General features: G+C 39.7%; 2 protein-coding genes across 4 annotated transcripts; one reads left to right on the plus strand and one right to left on the minus strand.

Moving 5' to 3' along the window:
- Window positions 1-1,258: 1,258 nt before the first annotated feature.
- pkd2l1 (polycystic kidney disease 2-like 1) lies at window positions 1,259-10,673 on the plus strand (the record flags this gene model as incomplete). Its single annotated transcript, XM_083774934.1, has 15 exons — window positions 1,259-1,589; window positions 2,173-2,286; window positions 4,646-4,773; window positions 5,298-5,551; window positions 6,342-6,566; window positions 6,881-7,109; window positions 7,202-7,372; window positions 7,456-7,637; window positions 7,723-7,843; window positions 7,955-8,053; window positions 8,197-8,318; window positions 8,421-8,538; window positions 9,556-9,689; window positions 9,878-10,013; window positions 10,545-10,673. The coding sequence occupies exons 1-15, from the start codon at window positions 1,307-1,309 to the stop codon at window positions 10,671-10,673; spliced, it is 2,445 nt and encodes an 814-aa protein (XP_083631060.1). The 5' UTR covers window positions 1,259-1,306.
- Window positions 10,674-11,876: 1,203 nt separating this feature from the next.
- tial1 (TIA1 cytotoxic granule-associated RNA binding protein-like 1) lies at window positions 11,877-23,222 on the minus strand. Of its 3 annotated transcripts, XM_083774842.1 has the most exons (12): window positions 23,023-23,222; window positions 22,510-22,606; window positions 20,328-20,426; window positions 20,125-20,179; window positions 19,939-20,026; window positions 18,380-18,455; window positions 17,982-18,090; window positions 16,002-16,097; window positions 15,702-15,786; window positions 14,885-15,008; window positions 14,601-14,791; window positions 11,877-14,467 (listed from the first exon to the last, which is right to left on the minus strand). In XM_083774842.1, exons 1-12 carry the CDS (start codon window positions 23,049-23,051, stop codon window positions 14,344-14,346), a joined length of 1,173 nt encoding a protein of 390 aa, XP_083630968.1. In that variant the 5' UTR covers window positions 23,052-23,222; the 3' UTR covers window positions 11,877-14,343. The 3 variants fall into 3 exon arrangements, with proteins under 3 accessions (XP_083630968.1, XP_083630969.1, XP_083630970.1); XM_083774843.1 differs by lacking the exons at window positions 20,328-20,426; window positions 22,510-22,606; window positions 23,023-23,222 and adding an exon at window positions 19,200-19,269 and having other exon boundaries at window positions 20,125-20,177; XM_083774844.1 differs by lacking the exons at window positions 19,939-20,026; window positions 20,125-20,179; window positions 20,328-20,426; window positions 22,510-22,606; window positions 23,023-23,222 and adding exons at window positions 18,915-18,982; window positions 19,200-19,269.
- Between the last annotated feature and the right edge of the window lie 822 nt (window positions 23,223-24,044).

The following is a 24,044-nucleotide window of genomic DNA, read 5'->3' on the forward strand; positions in this document are numbered from 1 at the left end:
TCAAAAGATTCATGCTAATGAGATGGCGAGCAGGAGGCTATCGCACGGCTTTTGTGTTTATGTAGGGAACCAGAGAGAGTCAACAGTTGGCAAGGAAAATACATTTGACCTGAAATCATTTAGTGTTTTTGGCTGTAGCCCCACTGCATGGTTTTTGCCCAAATGTACACTGTAGAGCTAACATTTAGGATTTTACTCTGTAAATGAAAACGCTTATAATGATAGCAGTAGTGACGTGTGCAATTTAGAGTCTCCAATATGAATTTAAATTAGATGCATGTCCATAACTACTTAACGCTGCCTTGATTTCCTCGACCCTCACACAGGGACAGACAGTTTTCTGAAAAACCTATGTTTCTACGTCAGTGGTGCTCAACCGTTTTCATGTCAAGGAACCCCAGAATTATCCTTACTAGTCCTTACCCGTTGTGAGATATTTGCCGTGAAGGGTACTGCGCCCGGGTGCGTTTGTAATTGACTAATAAATTAATTAATAATCATTAATGTGTCAAATCGAAAAAAGGGCTTCGTTACGCCCTCCATATGCATATGGTCAATGTCTGTGTGAAAAGTGGGAGTGATTGGTGCAGGCAGTAAGGAGTGACGGCACTGTTTCTGACACACACACACACACACACACACACACACACACACACACACACACACACACACACACACACACACACTCAGACATTGTTAGAATTATAGTATGATGATGATAGTATGATTTGACCCCATCTGAAAAAATATATAGTCAAAGATTTGCGCCACACTTACGATTGTTTCAAAAATAGTGATTGTTAAAATAAGGCACCCAAGTATTTATTCAAATACTTTTCAAGGGTTTGTGATGTGCATAGATACTCCGCTAGGGGTAGCGCCACAAATTTTGTTCCATGCAAACACACACACACACACACACAAAACAGATGCTTATAATGTATAATACAACACGTATATGTGCGCATACGACCAACATGCGTATGTCAGCCTTACTTATAGGCTGACACTGTGGACTGCTCATTTGCATGTTGTAACTAACGCTATACTTTCATTAGTCTTTACAACATCCAAATGAGCAGCAGCAGACTGGTGACACCTCCCCCTGTGATGCTTATCATGCTTATGTCATTGTTTCGTCATGTCGTCTTACCAACAGCAAGTGTTGAAAACGCTCCAGCTTCATTTGGTCCACTTTACTTTGGACGACATCGTCTCAGTTCCCACCCACACACACACACACACACACACACACACACACACACACACACACACAGAGAGAGACGTCCAGTTGACTCCCAACAACATGAAGTGCTTGAACAACCGAGCTGAGAGCCACTTCACCGGCCAGGTAGAGTGTGAGCTGAACAGTGTGAGTAATGGAGCCTGGGTGAACCAAGGCTTCTGTGGCTCTCCATCACCCATACCTCGGGCTGTCAGCACCCTCTACAATCCACAGGCCCTTTTCCCGGGCTCCATGGACAGCATCTCCAAACTGGACAGTCCCTGCAGCCCTTTTCCTGAGGAGCCAGCATCCCTGGACGGAAGCCTGTTAAAGAAACGTGCAGGTTGCTGTTCTTTTATCAAAGGTAGGAACTGTTCTTTTTTTCCCCCTCGTTGTACATGTACAACTTAAGTCAAGTTATCATGTTTATTTGTTACCCGTGTCTTAATTGTTCAAAAACGAAATCCTTTCTTGGCATGTCAGTTATATTTTGCATGGTTTACCAACAGTTTGTCATGTTTTAATGTGAAATGGTTATACGTACAGGTACAGTACAGTGAGTACACATTATTGACAAATGGAAATGGGCTGAAAGAGTTCCAATTAGTTCCTCCTGAGCATATTTATTTGAAACTGTGACCATAACATTTCATTATTAAGTCTTTATAAGTTTTTATATCATTATCAAATAATGTGCAAATGTGTAGTATGCTTCTTTTCAGTTACAGTTGTGCTAATCAAGCAATTGAATTTGGTTTAACACGTTACTTTATAGCTTTATATCAGCAGGTTCACACAAAGTAAAGAGTGTCAATGTTTTATCATAAATGGGGGTACAGAGGAAGTGTTGTATTATACAGGCATACACTTTATTCATACCTAGGGGAGCATAAAGACTAAAATGATCAAAGATTTTCCATACATTGTATTTCGTCTATATTGTGTAGGATTATGGAGCACAACATTGACTGAGAACACCTCTGACAACAGGGAGCTGTTCGTCAGGACCACGATAAGGGAGCTACTAGTTTATCTGCTATTCCTTGTGGATATATGTCTCTGTAAGTATAACATTGGTTACTCTGTCAATGCCTGACTGTGTGTGTGTGTGTGTGTGTGTGTGTGTGTGTGTGTGTGTGTGTGTGTGTGTGTGTGCGTGTTCTTAGCTTACGCATGTTTCATGATAACTACTTTTTATAAAAATGCCATGCTTTTTTTAATGCTTAATGTAAATCGCTCTGGATTAAGAGTGTCTGCTAAATGCCTAAATTGTAATTGTAAATTGTGTGTAATGTGTATGTGTATGTGTATGCGTGTGTGTGCGTGTGTGTGTGCGTGCGTGCGTGTGTGCACGCGTGTGTGTTGTATATAAAACATTATACAAAGCAATGTTAGCTAGCAGGTGTATCGAAATGAACAATGTGTGTTTTTTTAAGTGAAAGTTTAGCTCAAAAGATGTGACCACCCATTGAGGATTTTAAAGTAGGCCCAAAGCTGGTGTTTCTGCACTGCAAATTCCTAATAATTATTGTCATTTGTTTTAATTTAGTACCAGATTTGTTGGTTTTTAGCCACATGAGCATCCCAATTCTGGGCATGTCATCATAGGCGAACATTCAAGGGAAATTGAAGCCCATATATAGCTTGTAGATAGGCTCCCTCGCTATTTTGGTGTAGAAAGAAAAATCACACCTGTGTGAAGTAAGTGGTGCAACTCCGTGTGGGGGGTTCCCGGAACTTCCAGACCCACAGGAACGCATCCATGGTGCCGGCCCGGCTCCGGCGAGCCGCCCAACGTCCGAAACGGTTTAGAAATGACAGTGTTACCGTGTGGGGGTCCCCAGGGGGTCACAGTACAGTACAGTACAGTACAGTACAGTACAGTACAGTACAGTACAGTACAGTACAGTACAGTACAGATACACCTAAAATCATCATAGTGACACTTGGTTTTGAAAACCAACCAAATGCTATTTTCGTAGCATTAGGAAATTAGGAAATTAAGAACTGTATTGGACTGGAAAGACTTACGTATATAGTTAGGGGCAGACAGAATGATTTTGTCCAGCTGTGGGAGACATATATGAATACTATACAGACTATTATTTAAGAAGAAAAGAAACAGAACTGAAAACTAAAGAACTACACAAATGTTTTATTTTATTTTTTCTTATTTAGATACTTATTTTTTGTTTTGTTTATACAAGTGCAAGTGCAATATCTCTGTGTGTGTGTGTGTGTGTGTGTGTGTGTGTGTGTGTGTGTGTGTGTGTGTGTGTGTGTGTGTGTGTGTGTGAATGTATTGTATGTAATGTATGTTGTAAAAAAAGTAAATAAAACATATTATTGAAAAAATAAATGCTATTTTCGTGCTCAGACTCAGGCACCCAGACAGCCAGCCAGCCAGGTACACACACAAAGCTACTTAATGAAGTGGTTGCACCATTTAAAAAGTAGGGGGCCTAGTAAAGATCCCTGGGAGACACTGATCGATGAATTATAGGGTTTAAGTGGTGAACTACTATCTGATTGTCTATACTTTCTTGATAGGATCTGTGGGCATGGATTTGGTTCTCATTGTTTACCTGCAGGGAAAACACCCACCCTGGAAACTGAGGCCAATAAAACACCATGAAAAGTATTTCTAGTACGAGTTCCAGTAGTTTTTAGTACGAGTTCCAAGGAGTTGCGACTAGTTGCATTGGAGTGGTTTGGGCCTTACTGCAAGGCATCTCAATAGCTTCATAATCATGAATCATTAAACAAATAGTTTTAAGAATTTCTAAACATTCTGTACTTGTACCCATAATGAGATATGGTCCCTGAATAGATTGGAAAAAACTATAATAAAGATAGAAAGAAAACGGTAACGTATCATTCTCAGTTTACATAACATTACATTCTGAAAAGTCCTTGTTTTGTTAAACTGATATTATGTTTTGTTTAAATAGGATGTTACAGTACATGAGCCTGTTTGAAATGTTGATTTATCGTCAGCTGTGTCTCCCTGCCTGGAGGCCACTATAAATTCTCTCCCCATCCCGTTTAAATGGCTTTGTCCTGCTAAACATTATGAGTGAAAGGAACAGATCGCGCTGCTCTCTTGCCTTTCACTGATAAGAGCATTGGGCCGAGCCATTGTTCCTTTGTCTGGGTCGGGATTTACATTGTTTGATGAGAACATTTGCGTCAGCCAATGTGCTCTCTCTTCAAACAAATCACCGCGTCTGATCTGGGTGTATTTGACTGCTGTGACATGAGCACAACCAAAGGACGAATTGTGAATGAGGCAGTGCGTGTCTGTTTCAGAGTCGCCTTATCTTCAGCTGAATGCAGCAATTAACGTTTCAAGCTGAACCTGAGCAAAGGCTGACATGAACCGGTGGTTAACCATAACAATGTCATCATGTTGTCTTTCAGTGACATATGGCATGACAAGCTCAAGCACCTACTATTACACTAAAGCCATGACAGACCTGTTTGTGAATACAGCCGGTGAAGGTGGGGTTAAATTTCAGTCCATTAGCACCATGGCCGACTTCTGGACTGTGAGTAGTCTCTATATTCTCCAATGAAGAATCAAGCTCTGTGAACAAATAAACACAGAATGAAATATGACATGGTTGAGTTTGCAAGATATGTACTGTATAGCAGTGGTTCCCAAAGTGGGGTCCAGGGACCCCTAGGGGTCCTTGAGGGAGTTTCAGGGGGTCCCCAGCTAAATGATAGTTTGGAATCAAATGGATCATTATGGGTCTGAAATTAACATTGATTTTACAATATAAATTGGGGTCTCATAGATAGAAATGTCATTAAAGCCTGTTGCATATCAAACTGGGGGTCCTTGAAATACAAAAGGTTGAAAATCACTGCTAGAGCTGTAAAAATAATCTTCTCTTATGGGAGTCCTTAGCATATATTTCCAAATGTGGGGGTCTGCAGGCTAATGAGTGTCATTTTGGGGGTCCTTGACATGAAAAGGTTTGGGAACCACTGCTGTATAGATCATGATTGATTCATAATTGTATTCCTACCTCTATCCTCATCCTCATTTGTTTCTGAATCTGAACAGTATTCCCAGGGCCCGTTGTTGGATGGCCTCTACTGGAGTAGGTGGTACAACAACCAGTCTCTGGATAGTGGAGACAAGTCCTTCATCTATTATGAGAACATGCTGCTGGGCGTCCCCCGCATGAGGCAGATCAAGATCAAGAACAACTCCTGTAAGGTCCACAGCGACTTCCAAGATGAAATCACAGGATGTTTTGATGTCTACAATGAGAAGAAAGAGAACGATGACAACTTTGGTCTCATCAATGGCACTGCGTAAGCTACACATTTTGGTCTTTTGATTGGTTTCTAAGCTCGACTGCTGTCGAGCTGTGAAGCAGTTGTGAGACTATTGTAATGAGTCTATTTGTGTGCATGCACTGTATGCACATACATAGTGTGTGTGTCACTCTGTCCGCAATGACTCAATCCACTGTAACATCCTCAGATCACAGCACAAGTCCATGCAACTTTAAATACTACATCTCTAACTCAAATATCTGACATATTGTGCAATTTGGTGGACTAAGATCAGGGACACTGATGTCAGCTGGTAATGAGCTCATACTATGCACGCATCTAGGTTCTTCTTGATTTGTTGTCGTTGTTTATTTTAGTTTTTACTTGAGCTTTAGCACAGTGGTTCATAAAGTGGGGTCCAGGGACCCCCAGGGGTCCTTGAGGGAGTTCCAAGGGGTCTCCAGCTAAATGATAGTTTGGAACCAAATGGACCCGGGTCCATTTGTACACCATTTGTACACACTCAGAGTTAAACTAACATTGATTTTACAATATAAATTGGGGTCCCAGAGATAGAAATGCCATTAAACGGGGGTCCGTAGACTAATGCATGTCAGACTGGGGATGCTTGAAATTAAACGAGTTGAGAAACTCTGTTAGAGCTGTAAAAATCTTCTCATGGGGGGGTCCCGGGCATATGTTTTCAAATGGGGGTCCGTGGACTAATTAGTGTTAATTTGGGGGTCCTTTAAATGAAAAAGTTTGGGAACCACTGCTTTAGCACAGTATGTTCACATTATTGTTACAAGACCTTATCCTTCCCCAGCTGGACATATCACACAGAGAAAGAGGTGAAAGGTTCTGCTCACTGGGGCTTGTTGACCACATACAGTGGGGCAGGGTTCTATCAGGACCTGACCACAACTAAGGAGGAGAGCACCGCCACGCTGATGGACCTGAAGAGCAACCTGTGGTTGGACCGTGGAACCAGAGCGGTCTTCATCGACTTCTCCACCTACAATGCCAACATCAATATGTTTTGTGTCATCAGGTACTAGTAGTGAGTAGTGACAGTGGTGGAAAAAGTAACTAATAACTAAAGTTTAAAAGTAAAAGTACAACATTTGCCTCTGAGATGTAGTGGAGTAGAAGTATTGGAAATTGAAAATAGTACAGTACTAGTACAGTAAAGTACAAATACCTCACAATTTTACTTAAGTAGAGTACTTAAGTAAATGTGCTTAGTTACTTTCCACCACTTGCCACACTTGGTAGTGAACACTATTTGCAAGCACCTTTTTCCTACAATAGCTTTTCATCCAAAAGCTTATAGACATTCCATGTTGTTGTTGTTTTCCCATAAAGATTGCTGGTTGAATTCCCAGCGACTGGAGGAGCTATCCCTTCCTACCAGATACGAACAGTCAGACTCATTCGATACATCACCTACTGGGATTATTTCATCCTAGCCTGTGAGATGGTATTCTGTGTCTTCATTCTCTATTATGTTGTAGAGGAGATTCTTGAGTTACGAATACACAAGTTGTCCTACTTCAACAGCATCTGGAACATACTGGACATTGTTGTCATAATGGTGAGATAATGAATTATTATTCACATACACATTTTGCATAAGCCGAGCTCCTTGGTTTGAACAGTGAGAAAAAACACTATTGTGTTTTCCAGCTTGCCATTGTAGCGATCGTTTTCAACATTTTCCGCACCATAAAAGTGGACAAGTTACTTGGCAAACTGCTGCAACAACCTAATATCTATGCAGACTTTGAATTTCTGGCTTTCTGGCAAATGCAGTACAACAACATGAATGCAGTGAACTTGTTCTTTGCTTGGATAAAGGTAAAACACTATACCACAGTCTACAGTCACTATTTTGGACCATAGGGTGTGCCACTGTTTGACTGTTCTTCTTGCTACTGCAGGTCTTCAAGTACATCAGTTTCAATAAGACCATGACACAACTGTCCTCGACCTTGGGTAGATGTGCTAAAGACATAGTGGGATTTGCCATCATGTTCTTCATAGTATTCTTCGCCTATGCTCAACTTGGCTATCTCCTCTTTGGAACAGAAGTCCAATCCTTCAGTACCTTTGTCAAGTGCATGTAAGCCGAGTAATCAAGCCAAACAAATAGGATGATAATAAGAGTTGAAGTTGAGTTCTTATGCTCTGTTCCTTTCTTCCTGTAGCTTCACACAGTTCAGGATTATTCTAGGAGACTTTGATTATGATGCCATTGAGCGTGCCAACAGAGTTCTTGGTCCAATGTACTTTGTCACCTACGTATTCTTTGTCTTTTTTGTACTGCTGGTGAGTCATCGATACACAAATAATAATCAATTTTACAATCGAAGATTGGATTCTTTTTAAATGTGTAATTACTAAAAGTTTTTTCTTTTTTCTTTCTTTAACATACCCTAGAACATGTTTCTAGCTATCATTAATGACACATACTCTGAGGTTAAGGAGGAGCTCTCATCACAGAAAGACGAGCTGCAGATTACAGACATAATCAAACAGGTAAAGTAGAGTTACATCTATCTTATCTACTAACTATATACAGTCATGATTGATACAGTATTTAGTGTGTTTGTTTGCCAGTATCAGGATACTACAAATTAAACTACAAATAATAAAGCAATAAAACACATTTTTGTATTAAGAGCTACTCAAGGACATTCATGAAGCTGAAACTTAAAAAGGAGAAGATATCAGATGTTCAAAAAGCCCTGCGGTCTGGGTCTGGTGAAATTGAATTTCAGGACTTCAGAGAAACTCTGAAAGAGTGAGTCATTAAAATGCAAAACAAAACACATAAACATGCAGGTTAACCCAGAAGTTTAAACTGCATTTGAACTGAACCTTCACCCATCTGATGTCGTCTTAGAATGGGACATGCTGATCATGAAATCTCTGCAGCATTCGCCCGATTTGACCGCGACGGAAACCAAGTTCTGGACCACGAGGAGCAAGAGAGGATGAAACGGGAACTGGAAGAAAAGAGGGTTTGTGGACTAAATCCCAGGTTCTCATTGTAGGGTCAACTTAAGAAAGTGTACAAAATGGAACCAAATGCAATTTACAATTACAATTTAGGCATTTAGCAGACGCTCTTAATCTAGAGCGATTTACAGTAAGCAAGAACACCACATGGTAATACATCAAATACATATAGTCATTAAGGATCATATTAAGTAAGCTAAGAACCTAAAATCCGTCCAACAGTAGAATATCCGTACAATGAAAATATGTGTATGTATACGCTATAGAATGCTATGTCTACATATTATGCTATCTATTGTAAATTACATGTGTTAGCCTTTGCATACGCCTGCAAAGTCGTCGAGGCTACGGCTACACTCTGAGTTAAATGAACACTTTTTTTTTACATTATATCAAATGGGGTCCATCTGTGGCCTTGATTGATTGATTTAATTGAATACTTTATTGGCAGAAATGTCATTCATCAGGGTATCGGGTACAGTCGCCCCTAAACCATCTCGCTCCTCGATTTTTCCACCGACTTCACGCCGACCACTCGGTCCGACGGTTCTTGTATTCTTTATTTTGTTTTACTGAGAAGAAGGTTAGAAATAGGTTTAGGGTTAGGCATAGTTTTACTGGGGTTACGTTTAGGTATATGGTTAGGTTTAGGCATAGTTTTACTGAGGTTACGGTTAGGTTTAACCGCATAATTCACTTAGGTTACTTTAGGAATACCAGGCCACGCAGTTCTGCTAGCTGTACGCCTGGGGCGAGTTGGTAAAGGGGCGAGTCGTTTGGTATTTGTAATCAGTACAGGGTAGTCAAACACACGTCCAAAGGAATCACCGGAAAAAGTATTTGCGGTCTTGTTTCCATTTAGGTCCTGGGTATTCAATTCATAATCGTCTATACTCTAGCCTAATAACATTAGTGGGCCGTGAACACATTAGAGATTGGGACCTAATCCAGAAAAGGTTGAGAACCACTGCTTTAGAATAGTAATGATTTTCACAAGTGTTTCATTTCCCTCTCTTCAGGATGCTCTCAGTGCTGAGCTCAACAAACTTGGAATAGACTATGGTAAAGACCTGATGGACCAAGATACTGTTACCATCAATGAGCAGAAGAACATGCCCACTCAATCCTTCACAGAGAAAGAGGAGTTTCAAAGGTGGGTTAAGTGCTCACATTTAACTCATTCATTTTAAATTGGGGGTAAAGACAGAAGGTCATAAATAGGCGATGGGTTAAATGGGTGGGTATTTTATTGAAAAAATCGCATAAAATATTAACAAAAAAATATGATTGTGTTTACTTTGTATTATTGGCTAATGCAACCTACTTTTCATTCCATGTAAGGTTGGCCAGGCAGGTTCTCCAACTGGAAGGTTCTGTAACAGCCATCATGTCCAGAATTGAGTTGATTATGGTGAAGCTGGAACTACATGAGAGAACAAAAGCCAAAGAAACAATGTCCAATAATGATGTATGTGCTGTAAGCCTTGTAAGGAATATAAAACTCTTGTTTGTTGTTTAACTTGTTTTGCATATTCTGATAGTTATCATTGAACATTTGTAAGAGTGAGAACCTATTTTTATCAGCTAACAATTTTATCCGGTTCCATAACGTTACAATATTGTCTGCTCATGTGTTTGTTTGATCACTTCCAGTTTCACACGTCATCCTGTAGCTTGTAGAAGTTCTCGCTCCTAAAAATGTATTTTCTGTTAACTAAAGAAGGGGAGACAAACGTATTACTGCACAAACACTATGGGAGTATAGAACTATGGTATTTAGGACAAATTCTAACACAGAACTGATCATTTAAATATGAAAAGGTCAACCTATATATCATGTCAGTAGTTCAACATAAGCGCAACTTAACTAATTATCACTTAAATTCTTATGTTAGTTGAAGACACCAAAGTATAGGGTTAGTGTTTGCTATTTCAACATGCTGATAAACCATTTTTATGTCATGCTTACCGTAGCAAAATCTCATAATTCCACTTGTGCCCAATCCAGGATGATGCGACCACACCGGTCGGAGCGGTTTCAGCACACATGGACAGAGGCCTGAGAGCCGAGCTGCTGTCACGGAGACCTGCAGCTCTAGCTGGAGGATTCACTGGAGATTACCGGAGTCATATGTGATCTATTCTAAACCAGTGTTTCCCAACCCGGGGTTCACTCTGCAAAGATTTGAGTTAAGAACGTTTGCTCTGAAAGAATATACATATTCAAAGATTTGTGCCACATTTTCACGATTCTTCTAAAATAGCAGATCTACATTTATTCTACAAGCTCGTGGGGCAGCACTCGGGCGTGCCACGCTGAGCTTGCAAATGGGGTTCCCGCCCTGAATGGGTTAACTCCCACATCTAAAAGCATTGTGAAGTAAAGTAACGATAACATTGCTAAATGTATAAAATTAAAGAATATAAAGGCTCATACAGTGCATATATAGCAGGGCTCCAATTTAAAAACTGCTTCAGTGCATGTACTGTACGTGCTAGCCTGTGACATTTTCCATGGGTGTTGAAAAGTACACCAACATCTGCCTCTCCAATAAATCCAACAGTCAAATGATGGTGTACAAACATTATTACTGAGGACCAGTAGACCATAGATCTATTGAAATGATACATACACAATGATTTAAACCTGCGCACATTCAGCAATTTAAAGTAATCCAGAATACTTTGCAACTCAATGGGTACACTGTACTGCAAACCCTACAGTAGGTAGGACATTTAAATGGATTCATTGCATACTGGGAAAGATAAATAGTCATTGAGCTCAAAGGTGTCACCTGAAATCTGCATTTTTAAATAGCAGTGACAGTTGTAGATCAAACCTATAATTCATTTTCAATATCCTTTTGTTGGGATTATTAGGTTGTTGCGATTTAGGTTTAGGATTATGTTAAATATGTGCAATATATTCCTGTACTAGACAAGTACTCACGTGACTAAATGATTGTCAGTATACAGGTTGAATTTGTCTGTTTAATCGTTGAATGTTGACAAGCAGCTTTTGGAGTATGGTACAAACGCTATTTCTGTAATAATAAAAAAAGGTATTCCCCTCCTTGATGGTTTACTTAAATGTTTAAATCAAGGGGGTTGCGTTTTTCTTGTTGAAAAATATAGTGATGTTGTTTATTTTGTATACAGTTGAATATATCACTTCAACAGTAATTACATGCATCATTTAATAGGTGTAGAACTACTGTACCTACTGAAAGTCCACTACAGCTAAATGTATGCTTTGTGTTAAGAGACTAATATTGATGTGCAAGGCAGACAGCACAATGTATCAGATAATAATAAAATGTATTTAACAACCAGGTTGAAGAGTTTCACGTTTTTATTAATTTAATTCTCCATTCAAATCAGTAATGGAATTCATCAATCACTGAATTTCAGTTCATGTGTTACCGTCATAAAATCAGCTTGCCATTACATTCAATATTTTACGCAAAAGAAAAATATATATTACATGTCATAACTCATAAGCGTGCAATTCAAAACCAAACATCACTTCCTGATACTCACTGTAATGGCACAAACTTAAAAATAGATATTACTCAGTGAAAATGAATTTAGCCTTCTAATGGGGCCTCAGTAAGTAAAACAAATGTTGCAGTCTACAAACATAGCAAATTAAGGCTTCTTCATAAATTATATTGCTGAAGTTTAACGACGGAAATTTTAAATGCGTCCGTCTACCTACATATGTACAGACTCACTTCAAAAACGTTCATGAAGGTAGCTAGGTGTTTATATTTATACGTGTAGTCCAATGGTTCTCAACCTCTAGTGGATCAGGGCTCACAATCTCCAACGCTTTCACTGCCTACCCAATTAAAGAACATGTTATGGCCAATCAATCAATTGTGTTCCATCTTGGATCAATGAAACAAACATAGTAGGCTATACTTTAAGTTCTTATGTTTTGGTATCACATGAAAACAAAACAAAAATTCAAGTAAAAAGCAAATAATAATAAAGAAACATGTCATTTTCATACGGGGGCTCACATGCAACACTCTCCCAGCGCACCACCAGTGAGGCCCGGCCCACAGGTTGAGAACCACTGATGTAGTCCACATGACCCTGTTTTGTTTTTTAACCCCTTAAACTAAGTATGTTGGCTAATACAACACCAAAAATAGAGTGAAGATAACAAATACTCTACTAGGCTGTACATCATGGCACACAAAATCAAAATGTCCATTTAGTAGTGGCTTTTTTTAAATGGTTCAACTGAGATATAATGGAATATATCTTTAAAAAGCTGTACAGATCATTCTGAATGCATTTGCAGATTTTGCACTGAATGACAGGATGTATTCAGAACTTAAGAGCATATTATATATTAATGAATATTTCAACTATCAATAGAAAATGACCTTGAAACAATGCAAAATGGGCGACTAAAAAGACAAATCAATTCAAACATTTAATATGATATGGGCCTGGTTTCCTAAAATGTTAGTCAATTTGTTTCTTCATAAAACAAATCTGCAAAATATATTTATACCTTATGAGATATTTTTAAAGAGGCATTAAAAGGCATAGATGGAAATTTTATGGAGGTCAGAACAAAGAACACCTTTTGTTTAAGAACATTCTAGGAAACCAGTTGCAGAAACAGCATCATATAATCAATTACCTTTCAAACGTTTGAGGGCTCAGCTATTTACAATATTTTCTTTGTACAATGACTCAATGAGCATGTGCTATAGTATTTTATTTCCCATGAGACACTCATGGTTATAAATTAGACTGAGCTAAGCTACATCATTGTAAACTAAAATTCCTCAAAAGCTTTGCTAAGAACATGCCAATCACTCTGATAGAAAATCCTGAAAAAGCAGTATTTTTTATATTTTTTGCTTTTATGGATGTATAGTTGAAATGTCCTTTGTACACAAAAATGTCTGTCTAAGAAGATGTCTCCTTCCACTACAAATACAACATATTGGAGGTAAACTACGAATCTCCTGCCGCTTACCTCTAAAAGTACCTCAGAAATCGGAACTTCTAGCTAGAACGCTAAGCTATGAACTGTTATCTAAGCTGGGGACAGTTTATGGTGAGTTGGGGTGTCATCTTGGCTCAGTACAATAACAATAGTCACAGCATTGTTTCATGAGGCCATCATACCCACACCCATCATACCTCTTTCCATTAAACTTTTCATTGCATGCCATGTGAAACAAAACGAAAAACACATTCTAATTCGTTTTTTTTTTTGTTTTCCAAGGAATACAACCCACAATGGCTGGTCAGTGGTCACATGTTCTGGTGTCTCAAATGACAATATTGTGACCAAAAGAGTGACAAATATATTGAATATAAAATTCAGGCAAAAAAGTGTATATTTCCACCATCCATTAAACATGGATATTTGAAGGTGAATGACTTGTTCGGTGTAGTGTCGTTTCTAGTAAACATGCTTTTAGCTCCACTAAAACAATGTTCCTGTTATGGCTTCTGGGGCCATAGCAGTATGTATGTGTTTTAAATAATCAGAACAACAACCACTCTTAAATGTTACCCAAAATGTCACCCTTTAAACCACCTCACCTTAGAAAGCTTTGTGAGTACAGCTTCACTGAAACCTTTAACATTATTTACATATACACCTTCGTAAAGTGGACATGTTCTTTTGGTTAGCTGGGAACAACTGGTATACGGCTTTGTGAATGTAGCCCCTGTATTCCTCACAGCACCTGCCCAGATGTAAACATGCTGTGCCCCAGCCCCCCCCCCCCCCCCCCCCGTAATGTAACTGTGAGACTGAAGTGAAGGCTAGCTCACTGTGTTTGGTAGCCAGCCATGCTGAAGTTAGCCAGGTTTGACATTACAGAGCCGGGAGGGGGCTGAGGCTGAGAGGGTGGGGACCCAAAACCTCCCACCCAGGTTGGTGACTGGGATTGCCTAAAAATGGGTAGAAACAAAATGGAAAACATGATCAATCTCCAGGTAAAAAGAAAAGTTGTAGACCGTCTGCCGTCTCCGTCTCCCCCCCCCCCCCCCCGCGCAAAAATAATTACTTAAGTGGTTAACTCACTCTACACCAAATCCTTGCTGGTTCCATGTCTGGCCATACACGCCATATGATGGGACTTGTTGCCACCCGTTGGTCATGTATTGCCCATACTGCTGCTGCTGCTGTTGCTGTTGCTGTTGCTGCTGCTGCTGCTGTTGCTGCTGGGGATTCCCATAGACCTGGTTCCACTGTCCCCACTGCCCATACTCCACCTGTCATGACACAAAGAGCAAGAAAATGGCCACAATTAGTTTAATTACCCACATTTAAAATACCCCCAAAACTAATGTACATTTTTCCTATACCTGTTGTGGGCTTTTAGCCATATCAGGAGATTCCTTGCCCCAGTAGCACTTCACCATGTTCCCTTCAATGGCTGTGGTATTCACCGAGACGATGGCATGGGCAGCACTTTCATGGGAGGAGAACCTTTTAAAAAAGGGAAACCAAAGCTAAAACATTTCTACCGGACAATGCAGGAGAGCTGTGATTAACCCATTTAGGACGGGAAGCCCTTTTGGTGTTTTAGCTATTATATATAAGATGTCTGCTGAAGGTCTAACGACCAAAACATTGCTCAATAAACTCTAAACTCAAGTGAAGACAGTGTGCGGGATTCTTTTTCTCTACTTATCAGTTCCAGTTATCCGACGCACCTGTCCATTGTAGGTGTGCGGCACTGAGTGCCGTGCTACGACCTTGTAGATCTGCTATTTTTTTTTAATCTTTAAAATGTGTCACAAATCTTTGAATATATCTTTCAGGGCGAACACTTTTAACTCAAATCTTTGCTTCTGGGAGGTCCCTGGAACAACATACTTTCAGATTGTTTGGGGTTCCTTCAGTTCACATTAAATAGTTTGAGCACCACTGATACAGGTTTTTCAGAAAACTGTCATGATTTAGAAGACATTTTCTTAGGTCTTAATGGATTTAACAGTTTATTTGTTATTGTCATCTTATTGAGTGCAGATAATGAGCTATATCAGTGTGGATGTGTTTGTCAGTGAAAGCCTCAGAACTATAAGTGGTTACATTACAGTGGTTTATCATCGAGTCATGCGTTTGTGGTGACATCTAGGGACGAGATGCTGTAATGCACCTGACCTCTGACGACAATACCTGATGAAAGAATATCCTTTCTCTGGGAAAACTCTGATCTCCATAATCTGACCAAAAGGCGAGAAGGTCTGTCGCATTAGGTGCTCTGTAAGATTACATAAACACATGTTTAGTCTTGCAATGCCATTGGTCATATTTGCATATAAATACCCCCACAGAGGCAGAAATTCACACAACTTCAAAATCTCTGGCTCTGAACATTTTAACCTTTAACCCTGACAAAAGTAAGTAAAATGCCTGTAATATATATTTTTTGTGCCCATTAGAATGTCTAGAACATGTACATGTACATAACCATACCCGTCAATCCTGCCTGGATTCCTCCACAATACACAGTGCAGTTCTGCGGGCTGGACTGACTCACCACATCATCAAACCTCAGCTGCTTTGAGCCGTCTGAAAAGAGAACAGAGGTTGTTCTTGATTCATATAGGTTACAGTCATGTTGAACTTAGGTAGCTACCCGGTTGTCAATCATCTTTATCCGGTTCCTCTGTGATTAAGGAATCATAAGTAGTGATTCCTTTCACTATCACTGTATAAATTAATGACCAGGTCTCAAAATACCATTTATCATAATGATACCAATATAATTGCTGGTAAAAAAAAAACAATCTTCATATTTTGCTTACTGGCATCATGGTTTTGATTGATTGAAATAATTATTAACAGTTTGCAGAATTACAGTACATTTCAAGCACAAACTCAATACAAAGACTGTTAACTGTGAGTGGACGACCCAATTAAGCATTACACTTGTTTACAACAGGGTCCACATTGTTCAATTCATCAAAACATTTGGAGACGTACAAATACACTTCTATATAGTTAAAGAACAGAACAGGAATTCATCATAAAGGAAGCAAAAAGGGAAAAGAAACATATACAGTGAGGGGAAAGGGGGGATTCAGATTTTACAGGGGCCAGTTTCAAATTGCAGCCGTCCGTAGGTGCCCTTTGAGAGCGGTTTTGAAGGAGTCAAGGGATTCACATGTCTTAATGACTGTTGGTAGGGCGTTCCACATTTTGGTGGCATAGGAGCGAAAATAATTTAGTCCCTCGTTTGTGCCGAATCTGGGTTGTACATGGTTTGTTGCTCTCATTACACCAATATTTGTGACTTATCCATTTATGTGATGCTAGAGAACAATATAACATGAACATTTCAGTTTCCTAAAACTAAGTGCAGTAGCGGGAATTACTTTACCGGCAGAATCTGATTTACTCATGTGAGTTTATCTGCTTAAAGGGTGATTTTGAGACCTGTTTCGCAATACTAATATGATTGGATGGAGAATCACCGCTTGTGGTTTCTTTATCACAGAGCACAGCAGCCACGGATAAAGATTGACAATAGTTAGACATGCAGTACATCATGCCAATCCAGGTAGCCCCAAGGTTCAACATCAATCTCGTTACCAAATCCAGTTTAAGCTGTCTGTCTTGAAGCATGCCAACATTTTATATTCTCCAATTTTCTTCATTCATTTTTAAAATTAAGTTTAAAAAGCGTCCTCATTACTTCAAGTATGAATACTTCTTATAATATAGTTGTGAAATTCATTGTTCATCACTCAGCAAGAGTGATGAGTGACTGAATTAAGGATCCTGTGGGCATACTTAGGAATGATGCAAGTTGGAAATCATGCATGCTCCACCCAGTTATACCAGTTGAATGCATTGTCCGAGTACCCGTTGCACCCATTGTCTGTCTGTGTCCCTTTTATGCCCATACATTATGGAACTCTAGTGTCAGGCATGCCCAAATGTTGTCCATGCCAGTACTATGATATTGATGACATCAGGGCTCGTTTATCAAAATCTTTTGTAGCCAGCAGTATGCCAGTCCATTTTATGGTCATATATGTAGATCCCTGATGTCATCAGTATATGCCCATATATGGCCATATCAGTTGGATCAGCAGCTCTAACAACCAGATCTCCATACTGTATGCACATCTGGGCATATCAGTCGGTTCAGCAGTGCTGGCTAATCGCCATCCGACCGAGTCGACGCCCAGCACGGCACTCTCTCTGGTCATTGGCGACTCACACACCGAGTTTGAAGTTAGTTGGTCGGACGGTTCTCGAGATCTACAGACATAGCCTGGAAACCAGACGAATCTGTCATAAAATATTTCCCTCACCCCAGAGTTGTGGCTGACCATTCAGAGCCCACTATTCAAAGTGAGACTTTTTTGCTGCGACGTTGAAATCTGCTTGTAGTAACCGTCCCTTGAAAATTTATAGTAGCATTAAAAAAAAATTGTCAAAACTTACTGTCTTGAATGCTCTTTGGGGCAGGTGGTTTGCGGGTAGCCCAGTTCGTCCTAATTTGGCGCCCACCCAGCCACTGTCCCCCCATGTGAACGATGGCATTCTCTGCATCCTGTGGATCCAAAAATAAAGTCAGTTTCCCCTTCAGAACCAACTGCTTCAAAACGTTTTCTGAGATACCATGATATTTCAGTATCCAATTTATTAATGTTTATAATCTAATGTACAAGTGATTTAAAACTGATTCAAAGTCATCTTAGAAACTTTAATTTAAATTAAAATAATTCACTTCAAACTATGATTCTATCTGTCCTTAAAATTATTTCAAATGTATTGCTAGTAGGATAGTAAACAGAAAATAGAAATAACCTTCATTTTGTGTTCTTGCACTGGAGCCTTACCAGTTTGTTGTAGAAGGACACAAATCCATACCCCTTTGATTTTCCTGTCGTCATGTCCTTCACAACACGGGCATCCCTGGAGGGAAACGTAAAACTAATGTTAGCGCACTTTCTATATTGGAGGCTTCCATCTAATAAAAAGGAACCACGCAAACACACTGAACTGTGAATCCTCTACATTGACCTATATTCAATGTACTTTAACTATCTATTCTACACCGTTACTTCACTGACTGGTAGTGGTAAGACTAACATCAAAGCAACACTTGAAAAACAAAAGTAGTACAAACAAGTACAAACATGCAGCCTACACTGTTGGTTTACATGTTTTCAGATGTCTTAAGGGTCCCTCACCACTAGAGCACCACTTCTTGTTCAATCTTCACACTAGTAGGCTACAGATTTTAAATTCACAAAAGGAACTTTATATGGATTACCAACCATGCATTCCTAAAAATCTGCTGTTGGTGCTCGTCCTACAAATAGAAATATATGAAAAAATATCAAAGAGAAAAAAAGGAATTAAACGGCATACATGGCCTGTTAACAGATTTCTTTATTTTTCCTGGTCAATTCTTTACCACCAATATGGAGTTTGGGGAGCTGCAAATTTTGAGAAATTGACATTTTCAGAATTTTTGGAGAGGAGCATTACACTACAAACAATACTATGCAGATCAAAATTAGACAAATTATAACAAAGATTTAGAGGAGAACATTGAGTATTGGAGGTTGTTAATCTATGCTAGGTCATGTTAATAACATAGTATCTACAATGAATACATTTGGAAAGTAGTAAATAGAGGAGAAAAAAAACTACATCTGAGTCTCCAGAGTGCACAGTTCCTTGCTGTTAGCCTTCAAGCTCCTGTCCAATCCTATGAGCATTTCTGTAAAATAACCAAAGTGCTATTACTTCACTGAAACCCACAACTACAGAGAAGTTGAAAGCTATTCAGGTTCATACACAGAACTTCATATTTGAGTTGACGTTCAATTACTTACCATAACCATATATAGCAGAATGGAAGAGTAGGCAAAGAACTGATACTTTTTATGACGACGACAGCATGCTACTGAATCAATCAGTATGCAGGTAACATAGATGATCAACTTACAGATTGAGTCACCTGTGTTATCTATATATCTGTATTTTCTTTGTCTTCATCTGATGAAGGCCAACTGGGCCTCATGTTAGAGAATATATTGTGAAATTGAGTGAGTGTTGCTTATTCTACATAACTTGCAGGACTTTTTTCCCCCAATCAAATCAGACAGTCAGTCTTTAATGCAAAATCTTAATAATTCCACAAAAACAATGTAATATATACTGACGCATACACGTTATTATCCTTCTTATCAGGGTAAAGCCCGATTACAAAAGTGTGCATATAAACATAGTCATCATAGATTCTTATTTTGATTTGTGAACACCAAATAAACACCATGTAAAAATCTGAAGGGTCAGGAAAGGCAAATAAACAAATGTCTTAACCACTGCCAAAGTACAACTGTGAAATAAACCATAACCCCTACTAAAATAATGTAGAATAACTTACGAGATTTTCCCAAAAGGTGCAAATGCAGCCTTGACGTCCTCTGTGGAAATCTCAGGGCTCAAATCACCCACAAAAACGTGGAAGTGATCTGAAAGAACAAAATAGAAACCAGCGCAAAAGACATCTACGAGTCTGTGGGGAGTGGATTTAACTGAAAACAAGAGAATACACAGGGGGACAACTTACTGGATGTGTCTTTCTTCTGGCTACTTGGAGTGGTTGCCCAGTTTACTTTGACCTCCTGAAGGTAAAGGAGATTACACACAGTACATAAATATGGTGGGGAGGAGGACAATCTATATGTCTAGAATCTCTAGATAAGTAGATAAGGAGAAGAAAGGAGTAGTTGTAGAGAACATACTTTATTTGTATTGAATATTTTAGCCTACCTTTCCTAATATCTTCCTCCCATTCATGGCTGCGAGGGCTGCTGCAGCATCTCTGTGTTCAAAAAACTCCACAAAGCAATATGGGTCATTGCTTGTATGCTGCGAAATGAAAGAAAGGGGGAAAGAGAATCCAGATAGGAGAGTTCACCCTCTTGATACTTTAGTTGCAACAGCTGGCTTTCCTCAGTAACAAACACACAGTACAATCAATGGCTACGTTTACATGAGCAGTTAAATCCCCTTTTCATTCCGAATAGAAGTTCAATCCTATTAAACGTTGTTATGTAAACACCTACAAAAACTTACATCCGAATGAAAACGCTCGATGCGATCTAAAAACCATTCCGATGTCACTGGCCGGATTACTCCGATGTTCAATGCGATTGAAAGAAAATTGGACTCATGTATACACTGCTTCGGATGTATTCATTCTGGTCTTTCTGAGCATGCTCATTTCCATTGCGCTCCAACTCCAAGGCGCTCATAAGCCTCATATCCAAGGCGCGCAGAGGAGTTTGCACATAGAGCGCGTTATTTCGTGCATTTTGTGTGTGTGTGTGTTCAACGGTCTCTCTCTCACACTCTCTCTCTCTCAAAAATAACGAGCGACCCGATACAATAATAATCAGTGTGTTGCGTGCCCTGGCCGTGCTGTAGATAATAAAGTAGGCTACACATAAAAACGAGATGATCACCTTCCCAGCGGAGAAGGGGAGCCGCAGCAGGTGGGGAAAAAAAGACGGTAAACATAATATGTCCGTCCCTATCCAAGCAGCAGCCTCAAAACTACTGCGGAATGAAATGATGGGATTTCAAAGTGTCGTCTTTCGTCTGAAAGTCACAATGAATTAACTGCCTATATTTTATGTGTCCAACAGATGGCGTAGTTTCACGTGAATTAACATGTATCATGTCTTCTATCACTTCTCCATATAAACACTCATTCGGAATGACCATTTCCCATGTAAACTCGCGGCAAAAAACATTACATCGGATGTATTTTATTCAGAAGTATTTATTCGGAATGATCACCCTTCATGTAAACGTAGCCATTGTTAAAGAAAGAATTCTCCTTTCAAACTGGTGCTATTTCAGGCATTGTGGGAAATTTTGATGATGGAGACTCAGAGAGAGAGGGCAACTATATTCCACACTCACTCCAGAGGGCCACAATGCATATAGTAAAAGAATAGCTAATCTACAAGCTCAAACGGCGACACGTTTTGATCTAGTAGATCTGCTATTTTTGCTCTTTTTTTAATTGAAATTCTGAATAATTCTTTGCTATTTCTGAATTGAAATCTTGAAAAGTAAATGTTTTATTTAATTTCAAATACATTTATATGTTCTTACTTCTTATGTTAAATGTAGGAACTTAAATGCAAATACATTAGACATAAAAAAGACTAGTAGGCCTACTATAGTCATTAAGCTACTAATATAGACTGAAGTAATTAAAGCTGGTCATGTTTGCATGTGTGGAAATCAATAATATATCAGTATTCTGATATTAACCTGCGGGCCGCATTAGGTGAAGGTGGGGGACACATGTGGCCCCCAGGCCGCCAGTTGATATTAACCTGCGGGCCCAGGCCGCCAGTTGATATTAACCTGCGGGCCGCATTAGGTGAAGGTGGGGGCTACATGTGGCCCTCAGGCCGCCAGTTGATATTAACATGTGGGCCACATTAGGTGAAGGTGGGGGCCACATGTGGCCAGTAGCCCATGTAAGGGATAGGGGATACATAAAAATAAATAAAAAATCTTCTCCCTGTGACGTGGCCCCCTCAGTGGTTGTGGCCCTAAGCGACCGCTTGGTTCGCTTATGCCTAGAACCGGCCCTATATATATATATACATATACATATTATACATATACATATACATACACACACATTTTTGATGAATTGAACAATGTGGACCCTGTTGTAAACAAGTGTAATGCTTAATTGGGTCGTCCACTCACAGTTGACAGTCTTTGTATTGAGTTTGTGCTTAAAATGTACTGTAAATTCTACAAACTGTTAATAAATATTTCAATCAATCAATCAAAACACACACACAAATTATACAGGTATTTGCTGCTCAAAAATGTGTCAAATTGGAAACTTTTAGCCTTTATTTGATGTGATGGGACACTTCACCGTGTACTGTAGAAAACAGCCATCCTACTAGCTACTTACCTCAGTGATCATTTTACAACTTTTACAGGGTCCTATCTGGGTGAACAGTTGCAGAATCAAGATCTCCGTTACATCCCTGGAGAGATTGCCCACATACCTGGAGAATATTGGACAGTAATTTGATCTATGACTATTCAAAACACAATGCAGTCACTCTCCACAGTCCACCACCAAGCTTCTCTGATATATTATACATCAATCAATAATATAATACAATCAAAAGATGATGGCAGAAGGCAGATACTCTTCTAATAATACTAATAATGGCTAAACATATGGCTACGTTACAGCCGTTAGCGTTAACCATGCGTCACGCGTGGCCGAATATGACCAACACGACATGTCAACGTCACAGTACAGTTAGTACGTTATAACCTATAAAGTTCTATAAAGTAATCGGCCCACAGTTATAGCGATACGCCGCTATCTCTGACTACTATCTAACATTAGCTAGCGGCCAACCGCTACCAGTTAGCTAACGTTAGCCAATACTGGGCCGCTTGGTTTACTTACAATGTTTTCGGGTGGCTGTCGTCGTCCATGGTCAGTGTTGTTAAATGAAACGCTAGCACTCTTCAGTCACTAGGTAGTTTACCTAAAGGTTAAACCATGGGTTAAAAACCCACTCGGGGGGAAATAAACCAACTAGCTAACTAGCTCAATAGCTAGCTAACCGGGGGCGGTGGGGCAATGGTATACGTAATCGTAATCTCGCGTAGGTAGCCCGCTGCCAGATCGTAGTTTAACCAGAGCCAGAGTCATTGAGGGGGCAGAAAACAGCCTGGTCACGTGGTTCATGGACTCGCGCGAGCATAGACTCCAATGCATTCCGTAAACTTCCGGTTGTCCCCATTGCCATTCAATGGAAGTCTATGTAGAAGAGCCTGGCCCCATTAAGTGAACCGAGTTGTCGTAACTCTGTCTACATCGAAGGCTAACAAACGGAGGTTTATGCTGGCTAACGCGAGATTATGGACATATTATTATGTACTGTACTGTTACAACCGAGTGGAATACTCTGCCATACAGTAGCCGGATGTGTAACGTCCGTCGTACGACGGTGACGCGCGACGAAAATATAGCCGATGTACACAGTACACACTCACAACAACAAGTCGCGGACGCGACGCGGTTTGAGTTTGCAGATCAGCTATTTTCGGACATTATTATATTATGTGTAAAAAATATTATTAGGCTACACCCATTTGGCCACAAAGATATGTGTGTCTGTTTGTGTGAAATACCCATGCATGCAGAAACAATGCTGCACTTGTTATTACGAAACTGTGCATAATACAAATTACTTGCACACTAACAAGTTTTGGAAGGACTCAGCTCTGAGCTCAGCCTCAGTATACAATATTGTAGAATATTAGGCCAGTCCGGGGTCCCAGGTGAGGAAACATATCCCTACCAAAAGTCTGAAGGCTAGGGTTAAGGCTGGGTTTAGGTATAGTTTTACTGAGGTTAGGGTTATGGTTTGGTTTAAGCATAGTTTTACTGAGGTTAGGGTTAGGTTTCTGGGGGTTAGGTTA

This window comes from Protomyctophum parallelum, assembly GCF_964188405.1.
Source record: "Protomyctophum parallelum genome assembly, chromosome: 10".
NCBI classification, from domain to species: Eukaryota; Metazoa; Chordata; class Actinopteri; order Myctophiformes; family Myctophidae; genus Protomyctophum; species Protomyctophum parallelum.